The 27297-nt window shown below is 33.8% G+C and overlaps 1 protein-coding gene across 1 annotated transcript in view; it reads right to left on the bottom strand.

Moving 5' to 3' along the window:
- Positions 1 to 1160: 1160 nt before the first annotated feature.
- The window catches only part of LOC108910230 (neuroligin-4, Y-linked-like), a gene marked incomplete at its 5' end in the record, with an annotated part of 80148 nt that continues 54011 nt past the window's right edge, over positions 1161 to 27297 (bottom strand). The window contains one exon of the mRNA XM_018714784.1: positions 1161 to 2227. Coding sequence (XP_018570300.1) covers positions 1161 to 2227 — 1067 coding nt within the window. The remainder of the gene's footprint in view (positions 2228 to 27297) is intronic.

Raw genomic sequence — 27297 nt, 5'->3', positions numbered from 1 at the left:
TCACGAGATGAGACACCTCTTCTACTGCCTTTCTCTGCACATTTTAACAATAAAAAAGCGGACGTCAATTCATCGATTTTTTTACAGCGACGCGTCTACAGGTGAATTGATATAACGGTTACCCCGATCTCGGAAAGTAATCCACTTGACTTTAATTTTTGGTGTTCTTTAAAGTCACTTCAGCTTACTCAGAGCAAATGCGAACAATTGTAGTATTGCCACAAATATTTTTAAATGGTTTTGGAACTATCAGAAATACCCTGGATATTTTTAAGAACTGCTAGCAACATTTGCTGAAAAAATTAAAGTAACCGATATAAATTAAATTTAAATAGAATAGTCAGTAGTAATTTTGCATATTATAACACAATTTAAAAGGGAAACGAAATAAATAGAGCCGCATTTTCTCAAAAACGGTAGTTCATAGAATAATGCAAAAGGCAAAAAACAAACATCTTACACATATTTTCTAGTTCTACTCTTGTTCTGATTTGTTTTATTTCTCATTTCAAGTTAGTGATGGTTGAAACGGTGCAACCTCCTGATGTATTCCCATTTTTATTTTTAAATTATTTGTTGTTCAGAATTCAATAGAGTTTACACAGCAACTTAAATTTAAAAATTTTATTCACTATTATTAACAAGTAATTAAGAAAATTCGTATTCTTTATACTTTAAAGGGCTGAATCTTGGAAGGGGTGCATTTTAGGATACTTGTTTACGTGAAAAAAGTCACATTTTTACCTGTAGACTTCGCCATTTCATTCTTTATCGTCTGAAATGCCATGTACAACATAAACTGTTAAACATTTGTTTTAATAAAAAAATATGTATGAGACTTTTCGGCTGATAGTAGAAAAAAATTGTTCTAAATGATGTGCATTTTTTAGGTACACTTTCAACTGAATCTTCTATTTTTCCTTTAAACCAACACAACAACTTAATAAACTCTAAGAATTGTGAAAAACATTATTAATTTACACTTACACACATAAACATTCATAATAAATTTCGTATTATGTACAAAGACTAGGATTCAGGCCGCCTCATAGGCCATCAATCGAAGAAGGAAACAAAAACAATGTATCGCACTTAGAAGTTTATCGGACGAATAGAGTCTTTGAGCGTATTCCCAACAGTTCACCTCACTAATATTTTTATCACACCCTCATCTCACTCATAGCCGCTTGAGGCAGCCTTATATTCCCTTTACCCGAATTGTTGTGATGAGAAGACAGTAAGGGCTGTGTCTCGGGACTCTTCGCCCTTGGCGGGGGCGGTGGCTTTGGAACGTTCAGCGGCATGGTAGCGTTTCCATTCGGAGGTTGCACGATGCCCTGCTGCTGCATCTCAGCTATGACGCAAGCAGTGTTATTCATCAGAGTTGAGTTTTTTGGAAGAGTCATGCATCCCTGATGAGTCTGGTAGTTCTGGAGGTTGTGCATCTGCATAGACGCGTTTTTTGGAAGGGTCATGCAGTTCTGCATCATAACGTTTGGGCTAGGAGGTGGAGCTTTCAAGGTGTTGGAGATGCTGGTGGGACAAAGGTGTTGCACCTTGTTAAGATGAATATCTTGCTGGGCGTTTGCAGCCATGATCATAGCAGAAGTGTCCTGTTCAACGTCGACGATAACATTTGAACTTTGCGAGTGCCCTAAGTGGTAATGCTGATGTTTCGAAATGGTCTCAAATGTGGCTTGGTTTCTGTTTTGTTGCTGCTGCAGGTTTTTCACCTCCATTCTAGTCTTGTCGCGCTGATAGTACACTCCGGCGAAAATCAGAACGTTGAGGATAAGCAGCGAACAGCCGATGGCAATTGTTACACTCAGAGCAGTGCTGTACGCTGCATAGCCGGCAGCTTCCAGGCTAGCCAAAGTGTCCGTGGAACTATTTTGATTTTGGAATAGTTGCGGATTGTAATTTCCCGCCGAGACGACGTTAACGCAAGTGGTAACAATGGTATCCATTGTAGTAGGGGTATCTAGATTCGTGAGGCTCGAGTTCGGTCGTCTTCTAAAAAGTTCCATCGTCGGATCGTAATAACTAACCCGTGATAAAGGATCGGGGCGGACGGCACCGTCGTATAAATCGGCATTGTTGTGATTTCTAAAGAGATTGTGTCTAGCGACGACGTCTTCCATTCCGGCGCGGTGCAGCTCGGGGATGAGGCGCAGCCAGACACTGAGCTGATGTGCACGGAAGTGATTCTTCATACGTGGTTTCATTCCTGAAATGAATAAAAAGGAATAAATGTTAAAATTTGAGCAGCAACGAGATTTAGTACAAAACTTATATGGGGTGTTTCACGAGTTATTGCATAAAATAAGCGAACAGATTTATATGTATAAATTTTCGACAGGAAATGCACGGTTTCAGACATATCGTTCCCTATCTCATGTGTATATATCTGATATTTTATGTTTTCAGAACAGAAGAAATAAGAAAGTTAATAGTATTAAATTAACTGTACAGCTGCGATGATCTATGATAAAAAAAATCGTAATTAAAAAGACAAAGGGGCGTAAATACAAAAACGGCTATTTGAGTAGTTCGTTAGCAAAACAATATGAAGAAAAGTAATTTCATACGAATTTTTTGTTGTACCTACGTATGATGGATTAGTGCTAATTATGTAAAATATAAGTGAATATACAGGGTGTCCCTGAAAAGGATGGACAACGCTTGACCACAGGTTCCTTGGATGAAAACAAGACTATTTAGCCTAACTTACCTATATCCAAAAGTGCACGCCTACTGAGATAATAGCCTTCTAAATATAGAACAGATAACCTAGTTTTTTTCAAATAATTTGAAAACTCCTTTTCTTAGAAACTTCAAATTTGGTACACATATTTTTTTATATAAGGGCAATGTAAATATAGAATTTGGTGAGAATACATATACAGGATGTTCTCTTTCTAGTGCCTGTGCGCCACTGGCTATCCCGTAACTTTTTTGTATGTACGCCAATGACGACAGAATTTATATTTTTAAAAATAAGCACTATTTTAGAAGATTTTTTGCCTCTTACAAAATTTTGATATCGTTTATGGATTTCGAGTAAAATTGGCATTTTTTACACATTAAATAATATAAAATCAGTTTAAGATAAATAGAACATTCTAGTACGAGGTGCCATATAACAGAGAAACAAATTCATAACAATAATTAAAAGGTTCTGTGTCAAGCTAGCTGTGATTTAATTTTAGCTTACTTTGTTTTTTATTGCAATTTATACTTTTGCTGAACAAACTGATATGTTAGTAGTTTTGGGTTATTGTGAAGGAAATTGTTGTGCTACTGTTCGAACATATGCTGAAAGATTTCCTAATCGAAGAACTCCAAATCACAAAACATTTGCTAATGCGGAGAGACGCCTTCGGGAAACAGGACGTTTTTTACCTGTAACATTAAATCGTGGATAATGTACGGCCGGAATTATTCAGCTGGAGGAACAAATTTTGGAAAGGGTCGAAGAAATTCCTCAAGTAAATAAAAGGCGTTTAGCGGCAGAGGTTGGCTTTCAAAAAGTTCCTTTAATAGAGTATTAAAAGACCAGTTATTACAGGTTACAGGTATTACAGGGTACAGGTAGGTATTACAGGTTATTAAAGGTCTAACAGGTGGATAGGTAGAGGAAATAATGCCCCTTTAAAATGGCCACCTCGATCCCCGGACCTAAACCCATGTAATTATTTCATTTGGGGAGCGTTGAGGACCACAGTTTAAAATAACTTTTCAGTAAATACAGAAAACGAATATGGGAAAGAATACAACATGAAATTAATGTTATGAGAGGTAATGCACAATTATTGGATAATTTCTAATTTTCGAAGAACTAATGTTTGCGTTTAAGAACAAGAAAGTAACTTTGAGCATTTACTGTAATATTATTTTAATGTGATTACAAATATCAGTTTATTTAAAATGTTAATGTTGACTTTCTTACATTATTAGTTGATATTGTTTATTTAAAATATTAGTGTTGATTTTTATTTTATTGATTGATAATACTAATACCAAAAATGTGTAGTTATTTTTTTTAATGTGACGTTTTTTCATTATTATTCCCTGCTTTGAGGCTGCAGTTATAAATTATTTTTTATAAATCGGAATTTTTGCCTATATTTAATGTATAAAAAATGCGAATTTTACTCGAAATCCATAAACGATATCGAAATTTCGTAAGAGCAAAAATCTTCTAAAATTGTGCTTATTTTAAAAAATATTAATTCTGTCGTCATTGGCATACACACAAAAAAGTTACGGGATAAACAGTGGCGCACAGGCACTAGAAATAGAACATACTGTATATGTATTCTCTCCAAATTCTATCTCTGAAGAATCTGAAGTTTCTAAGAAAAATTATTTTCAAATTATTTGAAAAAAAATAGGTTATCTATTCTATATTTAGAAGGCTATTATCTCAGTAGGCGTGCACTTTTGGATATAGGTAAGTTAGGCTAAATAGTCTTGTTTTCATCCAAGGAACCTGTGGTCAAGCGTTGTCCATCCTTTTCAGGGACACCCTGTTTATGCTTCCATTACCCGAAGGGCTTATTTCAAAAAGAGAATAATCGATTTTCTTTTTGTTGCTTACGCCCATTTGAAAGATTAACGACGAAATATGGATTTTCGGAAACAACAAATATTGTTTTCTTTCTAGTTTAATTTAAAAATGTAGATGCTCCCTTTCGTGTGATATATTTTATGATAAAGGGTGATTCACAAATAAATACAAAGTACAATTAGTTCAGTCATCCAAGGTTCAGAAACGGCGTTTCCAGGAAAAAAATGTAGAAGTTTTTTTCTCACTGGTTCTATATGTTTTTTGGGGTGCTAAATCCGAATCTGAGCGATGTATGTCCCCAGCCCCAGAGAAGCTTCTGACATTCATTGCCTGCAAGTGCCAGAAGGGCAGAAAGGGCAATTGATTTTAGAGGTGTTTGAAGTTGATAGTAGGCCACCAGCGCGCAGTTAGAATAACGTTTTCAACTTTTTTAGCGGGAAAGTTAAGAAATGCCATTTTTTCAACACGATCTAACGACGTTATTATGGATTGTCCAGAGTTTATGGTTTTTATACGTATTTGTAAGAAATTTTGTCTACTTTAATTTGGTTAATCATAGTTATAATCAAAAAAACGCTTCGTTTTCGAGTTATGGTTAAAAAACTGAAGAAAGTGCCGAAAATTTGAGGTTATTTGCAATTTTCCTTGTGAAGCCGACGCCTGGCGAGGTGGCAAACTTCAGATTCGGATTCAGCACCCCAAAAACATATAGAACCGGTGAGGAAAAATTTCTACATTTTCTCCCTGGAAAAAAACTTTTCTTACTGGATTAAATATATGGTATTAAGAATATACCTAATAGTAAACTATAACTAGGTACTATTCGGAATGTTTGAAGGTTCTTTATTTAGATGGGAAACTAATATATTACCTTTAAAGTGCTTTAAGATAATAATATCAAATTCATTTTAAAGATGACTATTTTTTTTAAAGAAGGTTTTATTGAAGTTTTTTTGTTTTTCATTTTTTGTTCTTGCCATTTTACGTTATTATTACAATGATAATATTATTATTGAAACCCACAATAGAAACTACATATTTTCAAAATAATTCTGATTAATAAGTGAAGGAACAATTGAACTAGAACAAATTTAATTACAATAAAAATACTCTTTCCAATTATTTACTTGAGGTATTTTCTGTGTACTTTTATTAAATTGTCTGTTTCTGTCAGAGTAAAAATAACAAATCTAAATAAATAATCCCTTGTGCCAAAAGGATAAAGAAACAATGAGATAGTAGACTCTTATCACTCAAAACACAATTGGCTCATTGTGAACTGTGACTGGTTTTTTGTTCTGTTGCCTTTCATCATATAAAAAATTAAGGAATTATTTGAAACACATGTATCACTGTTTATCTAAAACAGAAAATAATAAAATTGGTAAAATATGAATGAACTAAACAGTTTTTGAAACGAATAAATTTATTAAAAACTCGAAAATGAGACACAAATGTTCTAGACTTGCAACGGGTGTATCTTGTGAATGTAGTAGGTAAGCATAATATTGGCGTAACTTCCAGATCTTTAAATAGGAGAATTTCGGAACTATAAATACTAGAGAGGAAGAATTTGAAAAATAGAAAAACTGTGAGCATATGTGAAAAAACGGTCATATTATTCGGAAGAACAATTTCCGAGTTGGTTGCCATGTCATTGAGTTAAACTCCTTGAAGTATATACGAGGTCTCTTGAGAAAATAACAGAACATTTGTAATTGGGGAAAACTTTCACGGAAACATTTCAACTTTTTAAACAAACTTACGAAGATGATGCTCTGGGTCTCGTACGCAAGGTAACGAATGGTTTTCACGATTTAAAAGTGGTCGACAGTCAGTTGAAGATCATTCTCGACCAACAAGGCCTTCGACTTCAACTGTCAAGTCATAGATTTGGTGCCTGCAAATCGGCGATTTAATTCGGAGAATTTGCAGAAGAGATTAGCATCTCAATTGGGTCACGCCATAAAATTTTGACTGAAAAATTGAACATGCATCGAGTTGCAGCAAAATTTGTTCCTCGCTTGATGACCGAACAACAGTAAGAAAATCGTGTGGACGTTTGTCGGCAACTCCTTGAACAATCCAATAACGATGAAACATTCATTTAATCGATCATAAAGGGAGACGAAATTTGGGCTTATGGCTACGATATTGAGACAATAGATTGGCAAAGAATACCCATGCCCCAAAAAGCACGTCAATCTCGATCCAATGTCAAAGTGAAGCTCACTGTTTTTTCGACTTTAATGAAATTGTGCATTTTGAATTCTTGCCTCAAAATCAAACAATGAACCGTGTGTACTACCCAGGCGTTTTACAACGGTTAACTGAAAAAATCCGCAAAAAGAGATCAGAGTTGTGGTGAGACAACTCATGGTTCTTGCACCATGACAATGCGCCCGAACACTCTGCTTTGTCAATTCGTCAGTTTTGTGCCAAAAATTAGATTACTGCCCTCCCTCACCCTCCTTACTCGTCAGACCTGGCTCCTTGCTATTTTTTCTTATTTCCTAAATTAAAATCACTGCTAAAAGGACGTCGTTTTTAGACTATTGATGACGTCAAAGCAAATTCATCACAGACTTTAAAGACCATTTCAAATGAAACTATTCAGGACTGCTTCGCGAAATGAAAACACCTTTGGGAAAAGTTATTTTCTGAACAGACCTCGTAGTCTTAAATTTAAAACACAAAAATTTGCAATGGTCCTGATTCAGAGGTCATAAAAGAAGTAAATTTATTTAGATTTTTACCTTTTTTAATAGACTGTTTTAAGGCGGTTTTCATTTCGGTTATTCATAACGAAAGATAATATTGCAATGCAAAGCTTAGCATTTCTTTTATTGGCACGGGTACCTTATAACTTAAAACTTTAAGTCATATATATTTAGAAGGCTTCTACATAGTATTTGCATAATGTCCAGGCGATAGTTTAATATTCCCTCAATCACTGGAGTTTAGAAACTAAGTACTGCATAAATATGCTGCGCTGAAACAAATTTCTTGCATAAGTTTGCAGCACTAAGTATCCCATGTGTACAGAACGATCTATCTAGATTTACTTAGTTGTTATTCCAAAATCAAATTGACCAGTATCCCTAAAGTAACAAGTTCTCATGTCGTATTTAGTTTCCAAGTTCCACAGCGTCTAAAATGAGCTAGTTAAATTCTCATAGAAGCATTTACTATACTTCCGATAGTTAAAGTTTCTTAGCATAAACTATAAAATGTCACACGAAGCTACTAACTACGTTACCATAAATGGAATTCGGAAACTTAACATGACAACTGTAATGATTACAGTCGGTACGATATTTATTGAAATAAAATTTCAAGAAAAGAATAAAGCAGTAAAGTTCCTTTATCGGAACTACTGTAACAATTTACCGCAAGAGGAGCGTAAGAGCCTTGAAATTTTCTACTTTATTTTTAGAATATTAAAACGTATTGTTATTTTACAGTACAGAAGAGTAAAATAATTATCTTCTCATTGCACAATTTGATACATTTATTCTCAGCAGGAATTTTTGAGCAAGTAATGAATTATTGAAATAGATTTTACTAGAAAGCGGCTCGTGCTATTAAAATCTAACAAGAGTACCTTTGTATATTATTCCGATTATTAAGCATATAAATAGTAATACATCTCCAAAATTTCGTGATTTAATATTAAACCGTTTTGAAGTTATGAAATAAAAACTGTTTCCTGAGTTACCCCTTCAAGGGGATGTATCTCTCTTAGGGTCCGCTACTGACAAAAACTCTACTAAGGTTTTCATCATATTTCGACATGTTTCGACTCTCCAATTTTGAGTACTTAGTTCGTTAACACCTTGTATAATATACTCTATGGAAAAATTAATGGAAACTGAGAATATTACGTTTTAAACGTAGTACAAACTGAAATCAGAGTTACAACTATTTCCAATTTGTTCCTGTAGTTGGCATAATGACAGAATCAATCTATTTCTAGTAGTAGTCAACCATTTGCGAGAAAAAATGATATTGAACTATAACCGACAGTGTGATACATAGGTTGCTCATATTTTAAAAGCTTTCCTCATAATAACATAATCTTTTAAACAGAACAGGGAACAGGGAACTTGTTCATACATTTTTTTCTACAGATTATATCCTTCTTTGGCTGTTTATAAACATTATATTCGCTAGAACCATATTTTAGTTACACGAAAATTAGATGGAATAATGGACATGGACTAGCTTTTCAGTAAATAAGTTGGTAGGCCTGCATACAGTGTGGCCCACACCAGAACCACGACGCTTTTCTAATTTTTTTTTAGGACTATTCGAATAAAGAAAAATCCCAGCATTCCCTAAACTGCTAACTGGATGATAGTAAGTAGTTAAGGAAATAAATATAGAAGGCTCCTGTATATGATACAAATTTATTCGAATCGTGTCTCAAAATTTTTTTATAGGAATGTACTGGTCATTAATAAGTCATACTAAATATGTACTTGGTATTCATAAAAACTTAAATATTTAGTGTATTCCAGTATTTCATGATGGGAAATGAAACTATCTGAATGAAAAGCAATGTATTTCATTTGAAAAAATAATATATACAGGGTACCGAAAATTAGTAGGTCAATCCGTTAACCATAGATAGCTGATATGAAAATAATGGGACTTTCATTATGCCACTTTTCATTTAGGAGCCCCATTTTTGAAATACAGGGTGTCAAAATGTAAATTTCAAAAACGAAATTTGTCGATAACTCCGGTAGAATTAGAGATATTTGTTTGAAATTTCGCTAATATTTTTTTCTTGTAGAGACACACTTTCAGTATACTTTTGGTAAAAAAAATCAAAGCACGAGCGGAGGTGAGGGGGTTAAAGTGCATTATGACCCCCCCAACTTTTTCATACGCACGCCTATGGTAAAAACATATATTTTCTTAGATAAAGCGGCTTTTATTCTAACTTTTCTTATTCTTGCAAGATTTTGATTTGGAGCCTGGGTTACCAGATATTGTAACTTATTTGGACGGATAGTATGGATTTGGTAACTAGTGTATCCAAAATTAATTTTAATTCGATGTTATTGGGCTATATTCCGAGAGGAAAACACATTACTTTCTTATTTTATAAAAAGTAATGATTGTTCTTGTGCTGTTACAAGAGAAATAAGACGAAAAAATCAATGTTTTGGTAACGGTATTGATAATGAGTGTGGTATAATTTCTTCTTTTTTTCTTTCTTTTGTATACATAAAAAAGTATTTTTTATATCCTATACGGTCCTGTTTTTATTTTTTTATAGTACATCAAATAAAAAAGTTAAAGGGGTGGGACATTATAAATGATCGCCTGGTACAATTCGTTTAAACAATGAAGCATGCCACAAGAAAAATATTCTTAAATATTTCCAACTAATTTTTTAAGGTAAATTTGCAATAGACTTTCAGTACTTAAAAAATGTTTTAATTGTCTAATTTTACGTTTCAAGTAATAAGTTCTATGTAGGCTTTGAAAACAAAGTCAGATAGTTAGGTACATTTGGTTGTCAAAATAATTTATAAGTTAAATAGAAAAAACGTTGTTTAGACATTTTTTAATTGAAGTGTTCAATAAGAAATGGCGAACAGAGAAGGTTTGCTATCATTTTCTGAAATGACCGATATGATTTTAATAATGGGTAAGTACTTATTAAAAGGAATAGGATTTTTTCTTAATAAGTGTTAATTGTAATCTCGAACCTAAACAATTTAATTTCTCTTGCTTTTAGGAAAATGTAACTCTAATGCTAGTTTAGCTGCTAGGCGTTATGCGGACAAATTTCCAACCAGGCACCATCCAAAAAGGAGATTTTTCTTAAGCTTAGTCAACCGTCTGAGAGAATCTGGCAACTTTAAGCATAGGAGGATGGGCCAATGTGGACGGCAACTCAAATTACGTCCAAACGAAGAGGAGCAATTCTTGCAAATTGTCGAAGAAACTTCGAGTATAAGTACGAGGATACTAGCTAATCAAATTGATAATGGTGGCAACAATAATATTAAGTCAGATGATGTGCGACGTGTCTTCAAACAGCAATTATATCATATACAAAAAGTGCAGGCACTTCTACCTTTAGATTCAGAAGCAAGTCACTTTCTGTAATTGGATATGCCAAGAAAATAATGATAATATTAATTTTAGTAAATTTATTTTATTTTCCGATGAGGCCACGTTTACTCGTAACGGAGTAACGAATATTCATAATACTCATACATGGGCTGCTGAAAATCCGAAATTCATTGTAGAGGCACATCATCAAGTAAGTTTTAAAGTAAACGTATGGGCAGGAATAATTGATAATTTTCTTTTGGGACCGTTTTTTTACCCCCCCGTTTGAATGCCGACGAATTTTTGCATTTTCTGCAAACCTCTTTTGCAGACTTACTTGATGATTTGCCTTTAGCGGTTCGGCAAAATATGTGGTTTCAACTAGATGGGGCTCCGCCACATTATGGCCGAATTGTTCAGAACCATTTAAACCAAATCTTTCCTATCCGCTGGATCGGCCGGGGACGTCTTGCGCCAGTCAAATGGCCACCTCGATCCCCAGACCTTAATCCCTTAGACTTCTGTTTCTGGGGGTTTATGAAAGATTTTGTTTACATGGTTCCAATTGTGGATGAGCAACATTTAAGATTTAAGAATTTTAGAAGGGGCCGAGCAATTTAGGGTGAAACCACATATTTTTCATAATATTCGTTTCTCCTTTATAAAGAGATGCAGGATGTGCGTCCGCGAAGGTGGTTCTCATGTTGAACATTTAATATAATTTTTCCAATTTAATTTCTGTTTGTAATATAAAATATATGCACTTTGTTTCATGTTGTTAAATGTTAAATAAAATGTATAGTACAAAACGGATTTTAAACTTTATTAAAATAAGTTACAATATCTGGTAACCCAGGCTCCAAATCAAAATCTTGCAAGAATAAGAAAAGTTAGAATAAAAGCCGCTTTATCTAAGAAAATATATGTTTTTACCATAGGCGTGCGTATGAAAAAGTTGGGGGGGGTCATAATGCACTTTAACCCCCTCACCTCCGCTCGTGCTTTGATTTTTTTTTACCAAAAGTATGCTGAGAGTGTGTCTCTACAGGAAAAAAATATTAGCGAAATTTCAAACAAATATCTCTAATTCTACCGGAGTTATCGACAAATTTCGTTTTTGAAATTTACATTTTGACACCCTGTATTTCAAAAATGGGGCTCCTAAATGAAAAGTGGCATAATGAAAGTCCCATTATTTTCATATCAGCTATCTATGGTTAACGGATTGACCTACTAATTTTCGGCACCCTGTATAATGATACGTAATGTTAAAAGTAGTCCGCAAGTACTTTTATAATGTACAAAAATGCAATAAATATTTGATGTATTTTTAAATTTACTCGAGGGGACGTTGGACGGTAATAACCACGATATAAGTTATGCGTAAACCGAGAAGCTGCAATATTAGATTCACTGCATCTCATAATTCGGTACATGAACTGCCTGCATGTAGTGCCTGACTGATGCTGTTCCGTATAAAGTAACATATGGGAATAAACCATGAACTCTGTGAAGTGGTTTAGGGTTTATGCATCTAATTTTAGTGATTTCCCGGAGCTGCTTCTTCCATTTAACCTATTTTACCTACCACCACTACTGTAAATACTTAAAAATACACCATCTGCGATCCTATTACATACGGTAAAAAAATCGCACAGCTTGGTAAAAAAATCGTACAGTTTTCCTAGCAACCGCCTAGCAACGATCAATAGAATACTGTTTGTATTGACCGTTGCTAGGCGGTTGCTATGAAAACTGTACGATTTTTTTACCAAGCTGTGCGATTTTTCTACCGTACGACGTAATAGGAATCTTGCATTGATCGCAGACGGTGTGTTTTTAAGTATTTACAGTAGTGGTCGTAGGTAAAGTATAGTACGTAATACGTGGTGTAATGCAATTACGCACTCATAGAATTACGCACTCGCCGCTACGCGGCGTCGTGCGTAACTTTTCCATTCACGCGTAAAATGCTTTTTACAACACTTATTACGTAATATACAATTATATACATTCTGTTTTGAAACTCTTAATTTTCTTTTATATTTCAGGAAAAATTGGAAAATCTCGCCACAATTGTGAGGCAGTTCGTAATTTTGTGGAAGTTTTAATCTGAGTAAATTTTTTTTATCGATGATATTAACTTACACACAAATCAATTGCTGGAATTAACTTTTATTTTGATATCTTCTAGACCCGTTGAGGTGCTGGTATTAAATTTTACTCGGTTTTAGCTATTACTGACTATATTTATACAAGAAAAACAAATGAACTCACACTTTCATAGCCGCCTTGACTTCAGATTTTTTTTTGAAAATGTAGGTTTAGCCTTTACACCATGGAAAAATGATGGTTGTTAATGAAATTAATTTGAAATTTGAAAAATTTTGTAAAAGAATATTTTTAAAATATATTTTTGTGTACTTATTACGAAGGATAATACGTCAAAGAAAGCTGTAATAATAAACTCATTTGAATCAATATCTATAGGTCATCAAGACGAAACCGAATTTATCCAGATATGTTTTGAAGAGGGAAGAATTTCTTAAGGTTTTCAATGATTTTCAGGGAAAGTTTAGCACTGCGATATCTACCGACCTGGAGATAAATTGGAAACTATCTTTCCCAAACCGTGCAAAATCGAACAGAATGTCGAACAGAATTCTTACTTCCTTACTTAAAACTTTAGAAAAACTAATGGAAATAGCAAGGATAGTGTATTGGTAAACCTCCATACCAACAACAGTTTGCCTACAGCGCAGAAATGTCGACAGAAACAGATCTTCATCAGTAAGTGGAGAATTCTGAGTAAGTACTGGAATATTAACGTACCTTTAAGTGCTTTTCTAAACGTAAAAGGAGCATTCGACAGTTCAAAATCAATTATTTTTGCATTAAGATAAAAGGGGATTGATGAGATTTGCTGCAGGTGAATAGACTGCGTGCTAAGGGGGGAGATTGGTTTATATGTCCCTGATAGAAAAGACTGTGGTGGCCCGAGGTTGTAAGGGTATGTCTCCTTTACAATGGAAAATTATCATAGGCAATATAGGAAGAAATGCTTAATCTCATAAAATGACAAATAAGCAAGAATACCCTGCAAGTCAACTCATAGTAGCACTTACTAGAAGAAGAAGTAGAGAGATTGAGATCAGTAGAACTTTGAGTAAAATATTTTTAAGTCATTTTAGAAACCAGCAGCATCATATAACCACGAGGAAAACAGAAATCTCACCCATGTTAGGTTAGGTGCTCAAGAAGAAACATAATGATTCAAGCTAAAAATTATGTGTTGTACTTACATAACGGTGATTAAACCCATCGTAACATATTGGTATTATGGAGTAAAATGCAAGACGCGAATTTTAAAGTTTTTACGCCTCTTAGCTGTTGTGGGTTGCTAGGAATCTTCAACCTACCCTTGTTGTTCTTGGGATAGGCTATGTGGGGGGCAGATCCACTATCAGAACCCCTAGACGACCCCTATTAGTGATTTCTGTTCTAAGGCAATTATGGATAGAACCGATAACGGTGATCCTCTGAGACGTTCTGTAGTGGCCTTTGTAAAACTGGTCTTATAGCAATGATAACGCTCCCTGCATATCTAGGTCTGTGCAGTGTTGTCCTCAGTGTAATGTCATTGGTTTACAACTTTCCCTGGTGTCAACAATAGTTCTATACCAAATTGAGTAAATAATATTTTAAGTGTAAGACATAATGGGACGACTTATTTAGGCAACTAACAAGAAGAGAACTGTTCTCACTAAACAAGAACAATTAACGTATAGAAACAGATCTCTTCGCAGGGTATTGATGTCTAAAAGGCGACCTGAACACAATTGAGCTGTATGAAGAAGACCTAGAAAGCAAACTTTGCAAAAAGACAACATAAGCAGTCTTCATAATATGTTGTGTGAGTGTGAAGCATTACACCACAGAAAATATATCCTTAACGACTAAAATTAGATTCAGAAGAGTATAACAATTAACCTTTGAGAAACTGCATAAACTATTCTGTACTGGAATTAAGTTTAAAATGCAAGACTCCGATCAATAATATGTATGTATATCTAAAATGTGAAAGAAGCACATGGAGAGACTGCACAAATTAGTGCAAGAGACCAAGGTATTGCAATGGGAGCTACATTGATTTATGGGATTCAGAATAATAAGCCAATAGGCTGCGGTGATTCCGAAGACATTCCCATATGACAATCCCTGTATATTATTGCGTTTTTGAATTCCTTGGATAATATTAGGTAGAGTTTATTAAATGTACATGGTGTTTAAAACTTACAGTTTTCAAGATATTCAGTTGTTTTTGAAAATAATCACGAATGAAATGTGGCTAGATAGCATCTAAACCGTAAGAGTTAGAAACCTGCAGTTTTCGCAATTCGTTTTGGCATAAATTACTCTATCTTGTCATCTATGAGCAGAACGTGTACCTTATTCAGACTCGGAAATACTGAGACCTACATTTAATAATCTTACGAGTTGAAAAACTTTTATTTCAAATGGAATTTTGACTGATATAAATAAGGTCGTCCATACTTATCTTTAACAGTTTTCCAGAAAAATCAGGTTCTTCAGTCCGAAAAAGTAGCTGTAACAACATCAAGAAGGCCTTGCAAAACCACTATTCTCTCGCATTTTATCAGGCCTGGGACTGACAGTGTCAATATTTACTGGCATGTTTAAAAAGTGGTTTGACAAACAAAAGTAAACCACTAACAACAATTAAAACAAAACGCAAAACGAAACAAACTGAAACTCGGAACACAACAAGGAGAAGAATACACTTAGACCGTTGATTTACATCAATTGCTTGAACTGTCCACCATTTTGATTAATACACAAACGAATTCGGTTTTTAAAAGACTGTTCAACATTGGTCAGCAGATCTGGCATAATTTCTTGAAATGCTACTGTAATGCGCTGCTACATATCTTCCGCGGTAGTTGGTGGTGTAACGTAAACTTCGCTTTTTATAAATCCCCATAAAAAGAAGTCGCAAGTTGTCATATCTGGACACCTTGAAAACCAACTCACTGGTCCCCCGTGCCCAATCCATCTGTTGGGTTCGTGTAAAAACTGACGAACCACAGCGGTATTGTGAGGTGGAGCATCCACATTCGTAGAAGTGTAGCTAAAGGAACTCCGCCTAACAAATCTTATAGTGTTTGTTAAAAAGTTTAAATAAACTGCCTCAGTTAGATGCTGGTCAAAAAAGAATAGTCCAATGACATGGGTTCCCAAAATTGCTCCCCACACGTTCAAAGGCCATCGTTGGCTATGAGTTGTCCGAAATTGGTGAGGATTTATTGCTTTTACTTTACTTTATGAAAAGTTGCTTCATCAGAGAACGTGACCCGTTTAAAAAAATCATCATCTTGATTTAACGTCTCAAGTGCCCACTGACAAAACCCCAGTCTCCGCTGAAAGTCTACTTTTAATAACTCTTTGCGTATCGCGCGATAAGGATGATATGTGCTTTGATTTTGTAAAATCCTATATATCGACGTTGTACTAATACAATTGCAAAGCCTTCTTGACACTGCTACATAGATACTTCTTCGGACTTTAGAAAAGAACCTGATTTTTCTGGAAACCTGTTAGAGATAAGTATGGACAGTCGAAAGGACATTCAATTTTGCATTCACCCATGATGAATAATCACAGCCACATAGAAAAAAAAAAAAGTTGGGTATACTTTTTATGCGACATATATTTTTCGTAGTAATTTCATCACGTCACAATTTTTTCCTAACCTCAAAAAACTTGTGAAAAATAGTGAAAATTGATGAAAATTTACTGGGAAAATTTGGAAAAAAATTTATTTCCACATCAAATAGTACATTTTTATGTAAAAGACTCTGCTGAATTCAAATCCACTGTCAGAATTGAGCTAGAACGTGTGGTTTTTTTCTAACCTCAAAAAACCGAGCAGGAATCGCTATTTTCAAATTCTGAGCGGATTTTGACCAGATTTTGTATAAAGGGGTTTTTTGGGTCGCTGATTACGAATATGAATTCACATTGTAAAAATTCAAGATGGCTGATCCAATATGGCGGGTGTACTTTTTTGAAATCCACCGATTTCAGTAAAATTTGGCATCATAAGGATTGCTGGTTGATCTCACCTTCATTAATCACACATCTGGAGCCAGATTTTCATAAATCAAGGTAAAAGATTCCACTCCGTCTAAAAATGTGACTTCGCTTAAAAAAATGACTTAAGGACTCTACACATGTAATGATGTGTAGTGTGATGTGCTTGTTTCCATGGGACAAGACAAAAAAGTTTCTACTTTATTCTTTCATTTATTTAGTCGTGCATGGGCTTATGGTTTTCCAATCAGATTTTTTTAACTACTATGCAGTTTTCCTATGGCATTTAGATGCTTTTATTTCTTAATAATTTTAAAGTTCAAGGAAAAGGACACATTACTGCCACACAGCACATCACTGCATCTGCTTATGCCTTCAATCTAAAAATGTGACTTTGCCGAAAAAATGCCGCCTACTCGGCCTAAAATTATGACTCTGCCTACAAATTTTACCTTGATTTATGAAAATCTGGCTCCAGATGTGTGATTAATGAAGGTGAGATCAACCAGCAATCCTTATGATGCCAAATTTTACTGAAATCGGTGGATTTCAAAAAAGTACACCCGCCATATTGGATCAGCCATCTTGAATTTTTACAATGTGAATTCATATTCGTAATCAGCGACCCAAAAAACCCCTTTATACAAAATCTGGTCAAAATCCGCTCAGAATTTGAAAATAGCGATTCCTGCTCGGTTTTTTGAGGTTAGAAAAAAAACCACACGTTCTAGCTCAATTCTGACAGTGGATTTGAATTCAGCAGAGTCTTTTACATAAAAATGTACTATTTGATGTGGAAATAAATTTTTTTCCAAATTTTCCCAATAAATTTTCATCAATTTTCACTATTTTTCACAAGTTTTTTGAGGTTAGGAAAAAATTGTGACGTGATGGGCCAATTCTGAACCGAGATTCGTGTTCAGGAGGCCAAATTACTACGAAACATATATGTCGCATAAAAAGTATACCCAACTTTTTTTTTCTGTGTGGCTGTGAATTAATATGGGTCATTCCATTTGAAAAAGTTTTTCAACCCGTAAGATTACGTCTCAGTATTTCCGAGTCTGAATAACGTACACGTTTTGCTCAGAAATGACAAGATAGATTAATTTATGCTAAAACGAACTGTGAAAACTGCAGGTTTCTAACTCTTACGGTTTGATACTATCTAGCTTCATTTAGAGAGCTGACAGTGATTTTTTTCAAAAACTTAGATATCTCGAAAACGTTTTAAACACCATATATATTTAATAAACTCTTCCTAATATTAACCAAGGAATTCAAAAAAGTAATAATATACAGGGTGTTCCACATAAAATAACAAAGTTATGTAGGGCCCACGCGAAATGGAACACCGTGTAAAGCTATAAATATTTTCTTTACATGGCCCACATGATTCCAAATTGAAACCATTTTTTTATAAATTTTACAGGTGCACAGTTACAGAAGAATTCCTCTTAGGTGGAACACCTTGTATAAGCGAAATTTCGAAAAACGATTATTTTTCGTAATGCTATAACAATTGCGCTTCCTAGCGGTGAAGTTACGAACTTGAAAATATTTTAAATCAAATTCTTTTGGCCATACTTGTTAATAGATTTTTTTACCCCATAATCGTCGCACGTCTAGTTTCGTATACAGGGTGTTTCAAAAAACGTTCCGCTAATTTCTAGGGTAAATAGAATATTAAAAAATAATGTTAGTTTGATTAATAAACATGTGTCCGAAAGTGCCTCCTTCAGAAGATACGGCTCTGTAAAAGGGGCCCCAAAAATTCTTTTTTTTTAATTATCTCTGAGACGGTTTAAGATAGCTAAATGAAATTTAGACCACAAATAGGTTTGATTAGGTCTTGAAAGTTACTGCTGACAAACTTTTAATATTTTGTACAGGACCATCCCTGGAGGGGGGGTGCCACTTATTTTGCCCCCAAACTTCTTTTTACGGGGACATTTTTAATATTTTGGTAAAAAATAAAATTTTTNCATCTTGAATTTTTACAATGTGAATTCATATTCGTAATCAGCGACCCAAAAAACCCCTTTATACAAAATCTGGTCAAAATCCGCTCAGAATTTGAAAATAGCGATTCCTGCTCGGTTTTTTGAGGTTAGAAAAAAAACCACACGTTCTAGCTCAATTCTGACAGTGGATTTGAATTCAGCAGAGTCTTTTACATAAAAATGTACTATTTGATGTGGAAATAAATTTTTTTCCAAATTTTCCCAATAAATTTTCATCAATTTTCACTATTTTTCACAAGTTTTTTGAGGTTAGGAAAAAATTGTGACGTGATGGGCCAATTCTGAACCGAGATTCGTGTTCAGGAGGCCAAATTACTACGAAACATATATGTCGCATAAAAAGTATACCCAACTTTTTTTTTCTGTGTGGCTGTGAATTAATATGGGTCATTCCATTTGAAAAAGTTTTTCAACCCGTAAGATTACGTCTCAGTATTTCCGAGTCTGAATAACGTACACGTTTTGCTCAGAAATGACAAGATAGATTAATTTATGCTAAAACGAACTGTGAAAACTGCAGGTTTCTAACTCTTACGGTTTGATACTATCTAGCTTCATTTAGAGAGCTGACAGTGATTTTTTTCAAAAACTTAGATATCTCGAAAACGTTTTAAACACCATATATATTTAATAAACTCTTCCTAATATTAACCAAGGAATTCAAAAAAGTAATAATATACAGGGTGTTCCACATAAAATAACAAAGTTATGTAGGGCCCACGCGAAATGGAACACCGTGTAAAGCTAAAAATATTTTCTTTACATGGCCCACATGATTCCAAATTGAAACCAATATTTATAAATTTTACAGTTGCAGAGTTACAGAAGAATTCCTCTTAGGTGGAACACCTTGTATAAGCGAAATTTTGAAGAAACGATTATTTTTCGTAATGCTATAACAATTGCGCCTCGTAGCGGTGAAGTTACGAACTTGAAAATATTTTAAATCAAATTCTTTTGGCCATACTTGTTAATAGATTTTTTACCCCATAATTGTCGCACGTCTAGTTTCGTATATATAGCCGTTCCGTACCGTTAATGAATCACCCTGTATAACGAAATTTACATATATGTATACATTTATGACGAGGAGCACATAATATTATTTTTATTACAATGACCCTTATTACTATAAGTACTGAGTACGGCGCTGAAGTGTATTAACATCAAAATAAAGTAATAATTTTAATATAAGCAGATATTATAAAACTGTCCGGAAACCCAACATCAGCCTCACGCTAACGTTTAATTCGGGTTGCTAAGAACATACTATCTCGTCTTTTAATTTTAAATTCTTTGTTTGGTGTATTATTGTAATAGCGCGAGCGTCGTTGCCTGCATCTTAAAGGAGGCGTTAACTCGGCTGTTGTAAAAAGCTCGACAGAAAGAGGAAGAGACAGTGATAAAGAGAGATGGCACGTGAAGATCCTGGGAGGCTGCAGATTTATAACCAGTGCGAGATCATTCCACTCGCATATATCTCGGATATCCTCAGACATTTGCAGGAGTCACGTCAAGATGAACGGTAATTACCAGCACAAGATGGCGCTAGCGCTTGTCATCATAGATCATAAGTGGTATACGAACGGAATTAAGCCACTGATAGCAACCAAACCCTTTCTAAATTGGTTCTCTTTAATTTAATATCGATCTTGACTGTCAGTGGAGATACATTTCTCCAAACTTCTCGGAAAAGTATTTACTTTAATTGATGATATCAGGAGACCCGAAGTTCGGAGAGAAATAAATAGAAGCTGCTAGGTGGAATAATATTAAAGTGAAACAGGAACTATCGTTCTAATTTACATTAGACGAAATTGTCTGCGCGTAATGACGATGCAGAGAAGCCGCTAATGTACAGCAGAGTAAGCGCAGCTATTTATTAATCACTTCTGGAAATAGTGACAAGCCTTATTAAACCCCCTCAGAAACTTAATAAAAAAGAGTCAACTGATCAGAATCCAGAGGTTAATAATTATTGGATACAGAAAATGCATCGCAAAGCTTATTAAATATTGTTATACTAAAAGAAGAGCAACATAGTTATATATATACCTACAAGATATACAAGTTCAAATAGAAGATTTTCAACTTTATTCAAATTAAAAATTGCAGTGAAAATTTTTTACAGAAAATATGAAATATTAAAATACTAAGAAAACGTTGGTTATCAAAGGACTAAAGTACATCTTCTAATCTCGAGTTCGTTCTTTTGTTACAGGATATAAATATTTTTTTTACATTTATTGGCATCAAATTATTGGGCTACTGGGCAATAAATCTCAGTTTTTGACAAGTGGTTGACAAATTGCCCAGCAGTGCAGTGCAGCAATGCGGAATTTGGTGTGATTTAGGTAATTTTAATTTTTTATAGGCACCTTCTAAGGCTAATTATATTTTTATCGTTTGCTGATATAAAATAAGTGAAAAATATGTATCCTTTTATAATATTTCTTTCGAACAACTACTACAGATTGCATTATAAATGATTTAATTATTTTTAGTAACTGTTACTATTATTAAATAAATAAATAAGTAAATGACTATTTCCTCGAATATATCAGGAACCAATTATATTTTATGAAACTTCAAATTCAATGCGTTGATAATATAAACCATCTCCCGCCGGGCTCCATCCCATTTGTTCTAATGTCTTCCGTCATTTTATTATAACGCCTCTTTTTTTATTTATTCGATATATAATTATAAATAAATCGTAGTATCCCGTGTTAGATTTTATTTTAAGATATATTTTAGTACTAGTAGGGCTTCTAGTGATGAGTAGAGATCGGAAATGTTAGGGCGGCTGTAATATGGTACAGGGTTGGCTCTAGGCCGGCTTTTATGTAATTTTATTCAAACAAAATTGACACAACCGTTGTCTTCTTATAATCTCTTTACATTGTAAGAGTATACAGGGTGTCCGGAAAGGTCATGTCAAAAATGAAGAGGTATACAGGGGATATCAAAATAGTTGTAGGATTTCAGAATATTGTTTTCCCATCCGGCTTCGTTGTGGAGTTATTCGCCTTCAAAGAAAGAAGTTTGAAAAACAACTACTATATTACTATAAATATTCATTCATAATAATTAATAAAATGTAATGGTTATCAAATATTTCTATTTATTTCGACTCGAAATCGCTTTTTCCCTAGGGACTAAGTTACCTCACTTCTTTAGCAAACAGTGTTATTAGTTTGCAAATGTCACCACAAATGTTAGTTAAAATGTAAACTTTGCTAACATTATCTGCAAATATAATTTCCAAACATAGTTAGCTAACACTATTCGCGTCAATATAGACGTTGACAACATAGATGTTGATATGAGATTCTAGGTAATGTAAATTTAAATAGTAATACAAACTTATAAACTATTCCATTATTTTCGTGTTAATTTCTTTTGTATTTACTTTTAAACTGGATAAAACACCTTTAAAATTCGACGCGTCTCGAATTAGGAGGATAATAATAACAAAGATTTATTTAATTCAGCGTGTTCCTACAATATTGAAAAGATACAACGTTTTTTTATCAAAATGATGTTGAGGCGTCGTGGAGTTGCGGCTATAGACAAATTCATGTCTGGATTCTAATAGGATTTAAAATATTCATGACTAAAAGCAAGGCACAGAATAAGTTAAACGGTCGAAAGGACTGGATAAGTGTAAGAGCAAGAGAGAGGATATCATTTCACGCTTGATTTGTTAGCCATTAGCTGTGTAAATCCTTAGTTGTGGAAGATACCGTTATCACCCTATCCATCTCTGTATTCAGTATTGCTTAACTATCATCCAGCGTAATCGCTTTAGCTGCTTTAGTTCTCCCTACATAAGTAAAACAGAGACAATTGAGGGAGTTGTTAATAAATAACAGGTAGGTATATGTTGACATAGTCAATTATAAATTATGACAGTTGCTTGAGATTCATGGGACGATTCATTGCAGACTAGAATTCTAATAGTGGATATTTCCCTGTTGACTCGAGAAAATTCCTCAACTTTGCTTGTTATTGTTCATTCCTATCAATACCCTAAGATTATTATAAATAGATTAGTAGCTAAGAAAACATTCTTAGAAACCAATAATTATAATTAACGACTAGTGTCGGAATCAATTATATCGATAAACATCAATGGCATTAGTCCACTCTTGGAATTAATGACCTAACTCTGAATTTTCTTGAAAACTCCCTGCTCATTTATTTCTCAACCGTTTTCAATTATCTTGAACGTTTCTTTACAAACTATGTTCTTCTAGCTATTTGGAAAACACTTTTGTCATTGCTTTTTGCAAGAAAGGCCAAAAAAGGGCTGTAACAATGATCGTTTAATAAGTTTATTAATTATCAGCAAAATGGTGGTGTTCATAATACGAAACCAAATGCTACATTTTTTAATGCCTTGTCTCAAATGATCCAACGCAGTTTTGTGTTCAGTCGATCTTAGTAATATGTTCGTTTTATTTACTTGTTAGACTTTCATCTCAGAAGTTTAAATAATCAGATGGAACAAAATGCTATTCATCAGGAAACCTAACTTGATAACTCAGTTACCTTAAGCTTTAAGGAAACATAGCACCTGGTTGTTTTGGTTGAAACCGAGTATCGTAGCAGCGTTAAACTAAGTGAAGCTCCAAACTATAATATTATTTTAACAACCCATTTCAACTGCATTTCGCAAGCTGCTGCTATTATAATAGTAGATAGTAGGCTACAGTTAAGTGGGTGTGTTTTGTCACAACTCATGGGGATCTAGCTGTTTAGTAGCTTTCCTCTACAAAGAGACATTTAGTGTTCGTATTAGCGACGTTTTGGCATCAAGTATTAATATTGTTTTTCCTAGTATTCGTCTCGTTTCTTGTACCATATAAAAATTATGTGACATCAAACTGTATATCAAACTAAACTTCAACAATATCTGAACACCAGAGTGATGTGAACTTTATCTCTGAGGAAGCGTGTCGTTCTTCACATCGGAAAAAGTAAACTTCCTTTCGGTGCTGCTTGCAAGGTACGTAACTTAAAGCTGCAACTTCTTACAATAATCTTTGTGTTATGGTTTGATGACATATTTATATGTCACCGTTTGTGAATCGCCCTGTATAAAGAAAATTTCAAAATAACACATACCTAAGCCAGTTCAACTAAATAATTATTAATATCACGCTATGTGACAGCACAAGAAAATATATTAAACACTTTTAACAATGTTAACCAAAACATTAATGGAGGATCTTTGTTGGAAATTACGGTACCTAGTATGCCACACAGTCTGGAGATCATCAAATATACCATTGATACATATTATGTTGCGGAAAATAAAAATTTCGTTGAGGTAAGAATGGCTTCTTCTGAGAATAAAATTGTAGTATAGAAGTCTTTGCTAGTGGTCAGTTGAAAAAGTCTTGGTGCAGCATTGTCTTTTTTTAATCGAAATAGACACGGCCGTTCTTCCTTCTGTGTGTCGTACGACTTGATAACATGGTAATACTAACCACTAGTAACAATAATACTCGATTACTGCAACTTTACCCACCTTAGGCCAACACTGAAACACAAGAGATGCAAACGCACAAGGATGACAGTTAATAAATAACTAATTTTAATGCGGACAGTAGATGTACTATCGAAACAAAACACAGAAAACAAAATATTGGGAAGCGGTGTTTTTGTTTTACCTCTACTGCTATTATTTTTGGACCAAACTGTTTCTTTGTTATACAAATACAAACGTATAAATATCATTGACTGCTGTATTAATTGTTGTCAGGACTCTAACATATACTTTTCTGTAAATTGACGCGGATGAAAGTGACGAAATAGAAGTAGTTGGCAATAAGGGGTATCATTCGCCTAGATTGAATTTATTTCTATAATTTCTAGGCAACTTATACTAAGGCAAATAGTTAAAGTCTAGAAACAGCCTGTCACAAGCCAAATTTTATCACAACTGTTTTCAAAATTTGGGTCCCCCTGGTAGTTATTTTATATTTACGTAATTAATTCTTAACCAAAACAAAAATAAACCGATTCTGTTTTAATTAAGTCAGTTAGTTACTAAATAATTACTTCTAGAGTTACAGTAAATTTTAGAAAATGAATTTAGGTAACCAGTTTTATGATAATAAAATTATTCCTTTAAATTGCTGTATAACAAGATAAATAAAAAAGGGCTGCAAACCAAACAAAGTTTGTAGTATTCCCAAAGGTGACATTCTAACACTCACTTACTTCCTTTGATCTAAGGTATAGTATTTTCTATTACATGGACTTACATAATTAGATACTAAAATATGAAATTGAAAGCAGAAAACATGACTCACCGACGTAACATTATAGAAAAATCAAGCATTTTTATCTGAACATGATTTACTTTATTACTTTTATTTGTCATTGCCACTGACTCCATTCTAATACATTACCTATCTCTTACAAATATTGGATGTCTCTAATCCTCTGATTTATTTTCTGGAAACGTTCTTGACGTGCAGATCTTGTTGCAAATAAGTTTCACATGAGCGGTAACGCTGGTATATAATCTAAAGCTCACTCGTCTTTCTATCCGTACTTGAACCGAATCGAATTACATTGGTGTCTTCTTGCTTTTAAGTTCAACGTTTGATGACTATTGAAGCCGATAATTCCAATATATTCGTAACTAAATTCCGGAACATTTTGGTTATTTTGACGAAAAGTCGATTTTAGCATATACGAACCTATTTACTATTGATAGCACAATTTCAATACCTAATGATTTATTCACACAAAATATTTTAACAATTTCCTGGGATCCTCATGAATGTCTAGATGATTTAGTTAAATGTTAAGTATATTTGAATACAATTAGTAACGTATCTGTGTAACAATATTAGTTAAAATTTAATAAAATCATGTAAAAATTTTAGTTTTTTAGAAACAATAGGATGTTTTGTTTCTAATGTTTAGCGCTACAATCACAGTGATATCAAAAAAATATGGTAAAATTGGCAACGTTGATAGTGCACTAAGACAACTTCACACACAAATTCCGGGTGCCCCGATTTACGCCCCTCAGTGGCGGGGTACACAAAAATTAAAGTGCATTTTGAAAAACTAATTTTAATTCGACTATTTATTTGATTAAAAAATCTATCCCCACTTAAAGTTACAACCTGTATACTTAAATTTAGCTGTTCCATTTTTTATACCTCATAATTAACGACCCTGAGAATGAATAGTCGACAAAAACTAATAAAATATTTAAACAGTCTGTCAGTAACAGTAATATACATACAGGGTGTCCCTGAAAAGGATGGACAACGCTTGACCACAGGTTCCTTGGATGAAAATAATACTATTTAGCTTAACTTACCTATATACAAAAATGGTCGCCTACTGAGATATAGCCTTCTAAAAATATAGAACAGATAACCTAATTTTTTTCAAATAATTTGAAAACTGTTTTTCTCAGATACTTCAAATTTGATACACATATTTTTTATATAGGAGCAATGTAAATATAGAATTTGGTGAGAATACATATACAGGATGTTCTCTTTCTAGTGCCTGTGCGCTACTTGTTATCCCGTAACTTTTTTGTGTGTACGCCAATGACGACATAATTTATATTTTAAAAAATAAGCACTATTTTAGAAGATTTTTTGCCTCTCACAAAATTTTGATATCGTTTATGGATTGCGAGTAAAATTGGTATTTTTTACACATTAACTAATATAAAATCAGTTCAAGATAATTAGAACAGTCTAGTACGATATAAGAAAGAAACACATTCATAACAATAATTAAAAGGTTCAGTCTTAAGTGAGATGTGATCTAATTTTATCTTTGTTCTTTATTGCAATTTATACTTTTGCTGAACAAACTGATCACGGTGGGCAGGAAGCAAATTTAAATCGCATAAAAATGACGACAAAAACTGAAAGCGGCGACATATTTGTACTTAGAAAATAGAGTCAAATGCAATTTGAATTGAAATCCTAGCTGCTCCTGTTTGTAAGATATTCAAATTTTTCGTTTTTTATAGCAAAAGTTTGTGATATATACAATATTTAAGAATCACGATGGTTAAAACATTTTTTATGTCAAATTTTGAATAAATAATGAATTAAACTATGAAAAAATATAGATATATCTATTTAGTATAAAATATTCAAAGAATATAAGGCTAGGCATGTCATTGTGTGTGAAGGACCATTCATTCACAATCGTCTATGGACGCCTCGAACGTATTATACAGGGTGGTCCGAATTTTATGCAGGAAACTTCCAGGGCAGATAGACCTCTTTAAAATAATAGGTGTTTGGCTTATAAACATAGGTCTGGAACGGCCTCGTTTTAGAGATACAGGGTGTTGAAGTTGTTAAAAAAAATTCATTTTTTGTTTATATCTCCGGAATCTATTAACTGATCTGAATAAAATTTGGTACAGATAATGTATGACAGTAGGCCTTGCATTCTCTAAAATATGAGCTCTAAAGGATCGACCAGTGGTGTACAACTGGACAGGGTCACCCCTTTTTT

The sequence above is a fragment of the Anoplophora glabripennis genome, unplaced genomic scaffold (genome assembly GCF_000390285.2).
Source record: "Anoplophora glabripennis isolate ALB-LARVAE unplaced genomic scaffold, Agla_2.0 scaffold564, whole genome shotgun sequence".
NCBI classification, from domain to species: Eukaryota; Metazoa; Arthropoda; class Insecta; order Coleoptera; family Cerambycidae; genus Anoplophora; species Anoplophora glabripennis.
The sequence above is the reverse complement of the archived record's forward strand: the minus strand, read 5'-3'. Positions and strand labels throughout refer to the sequence as shown.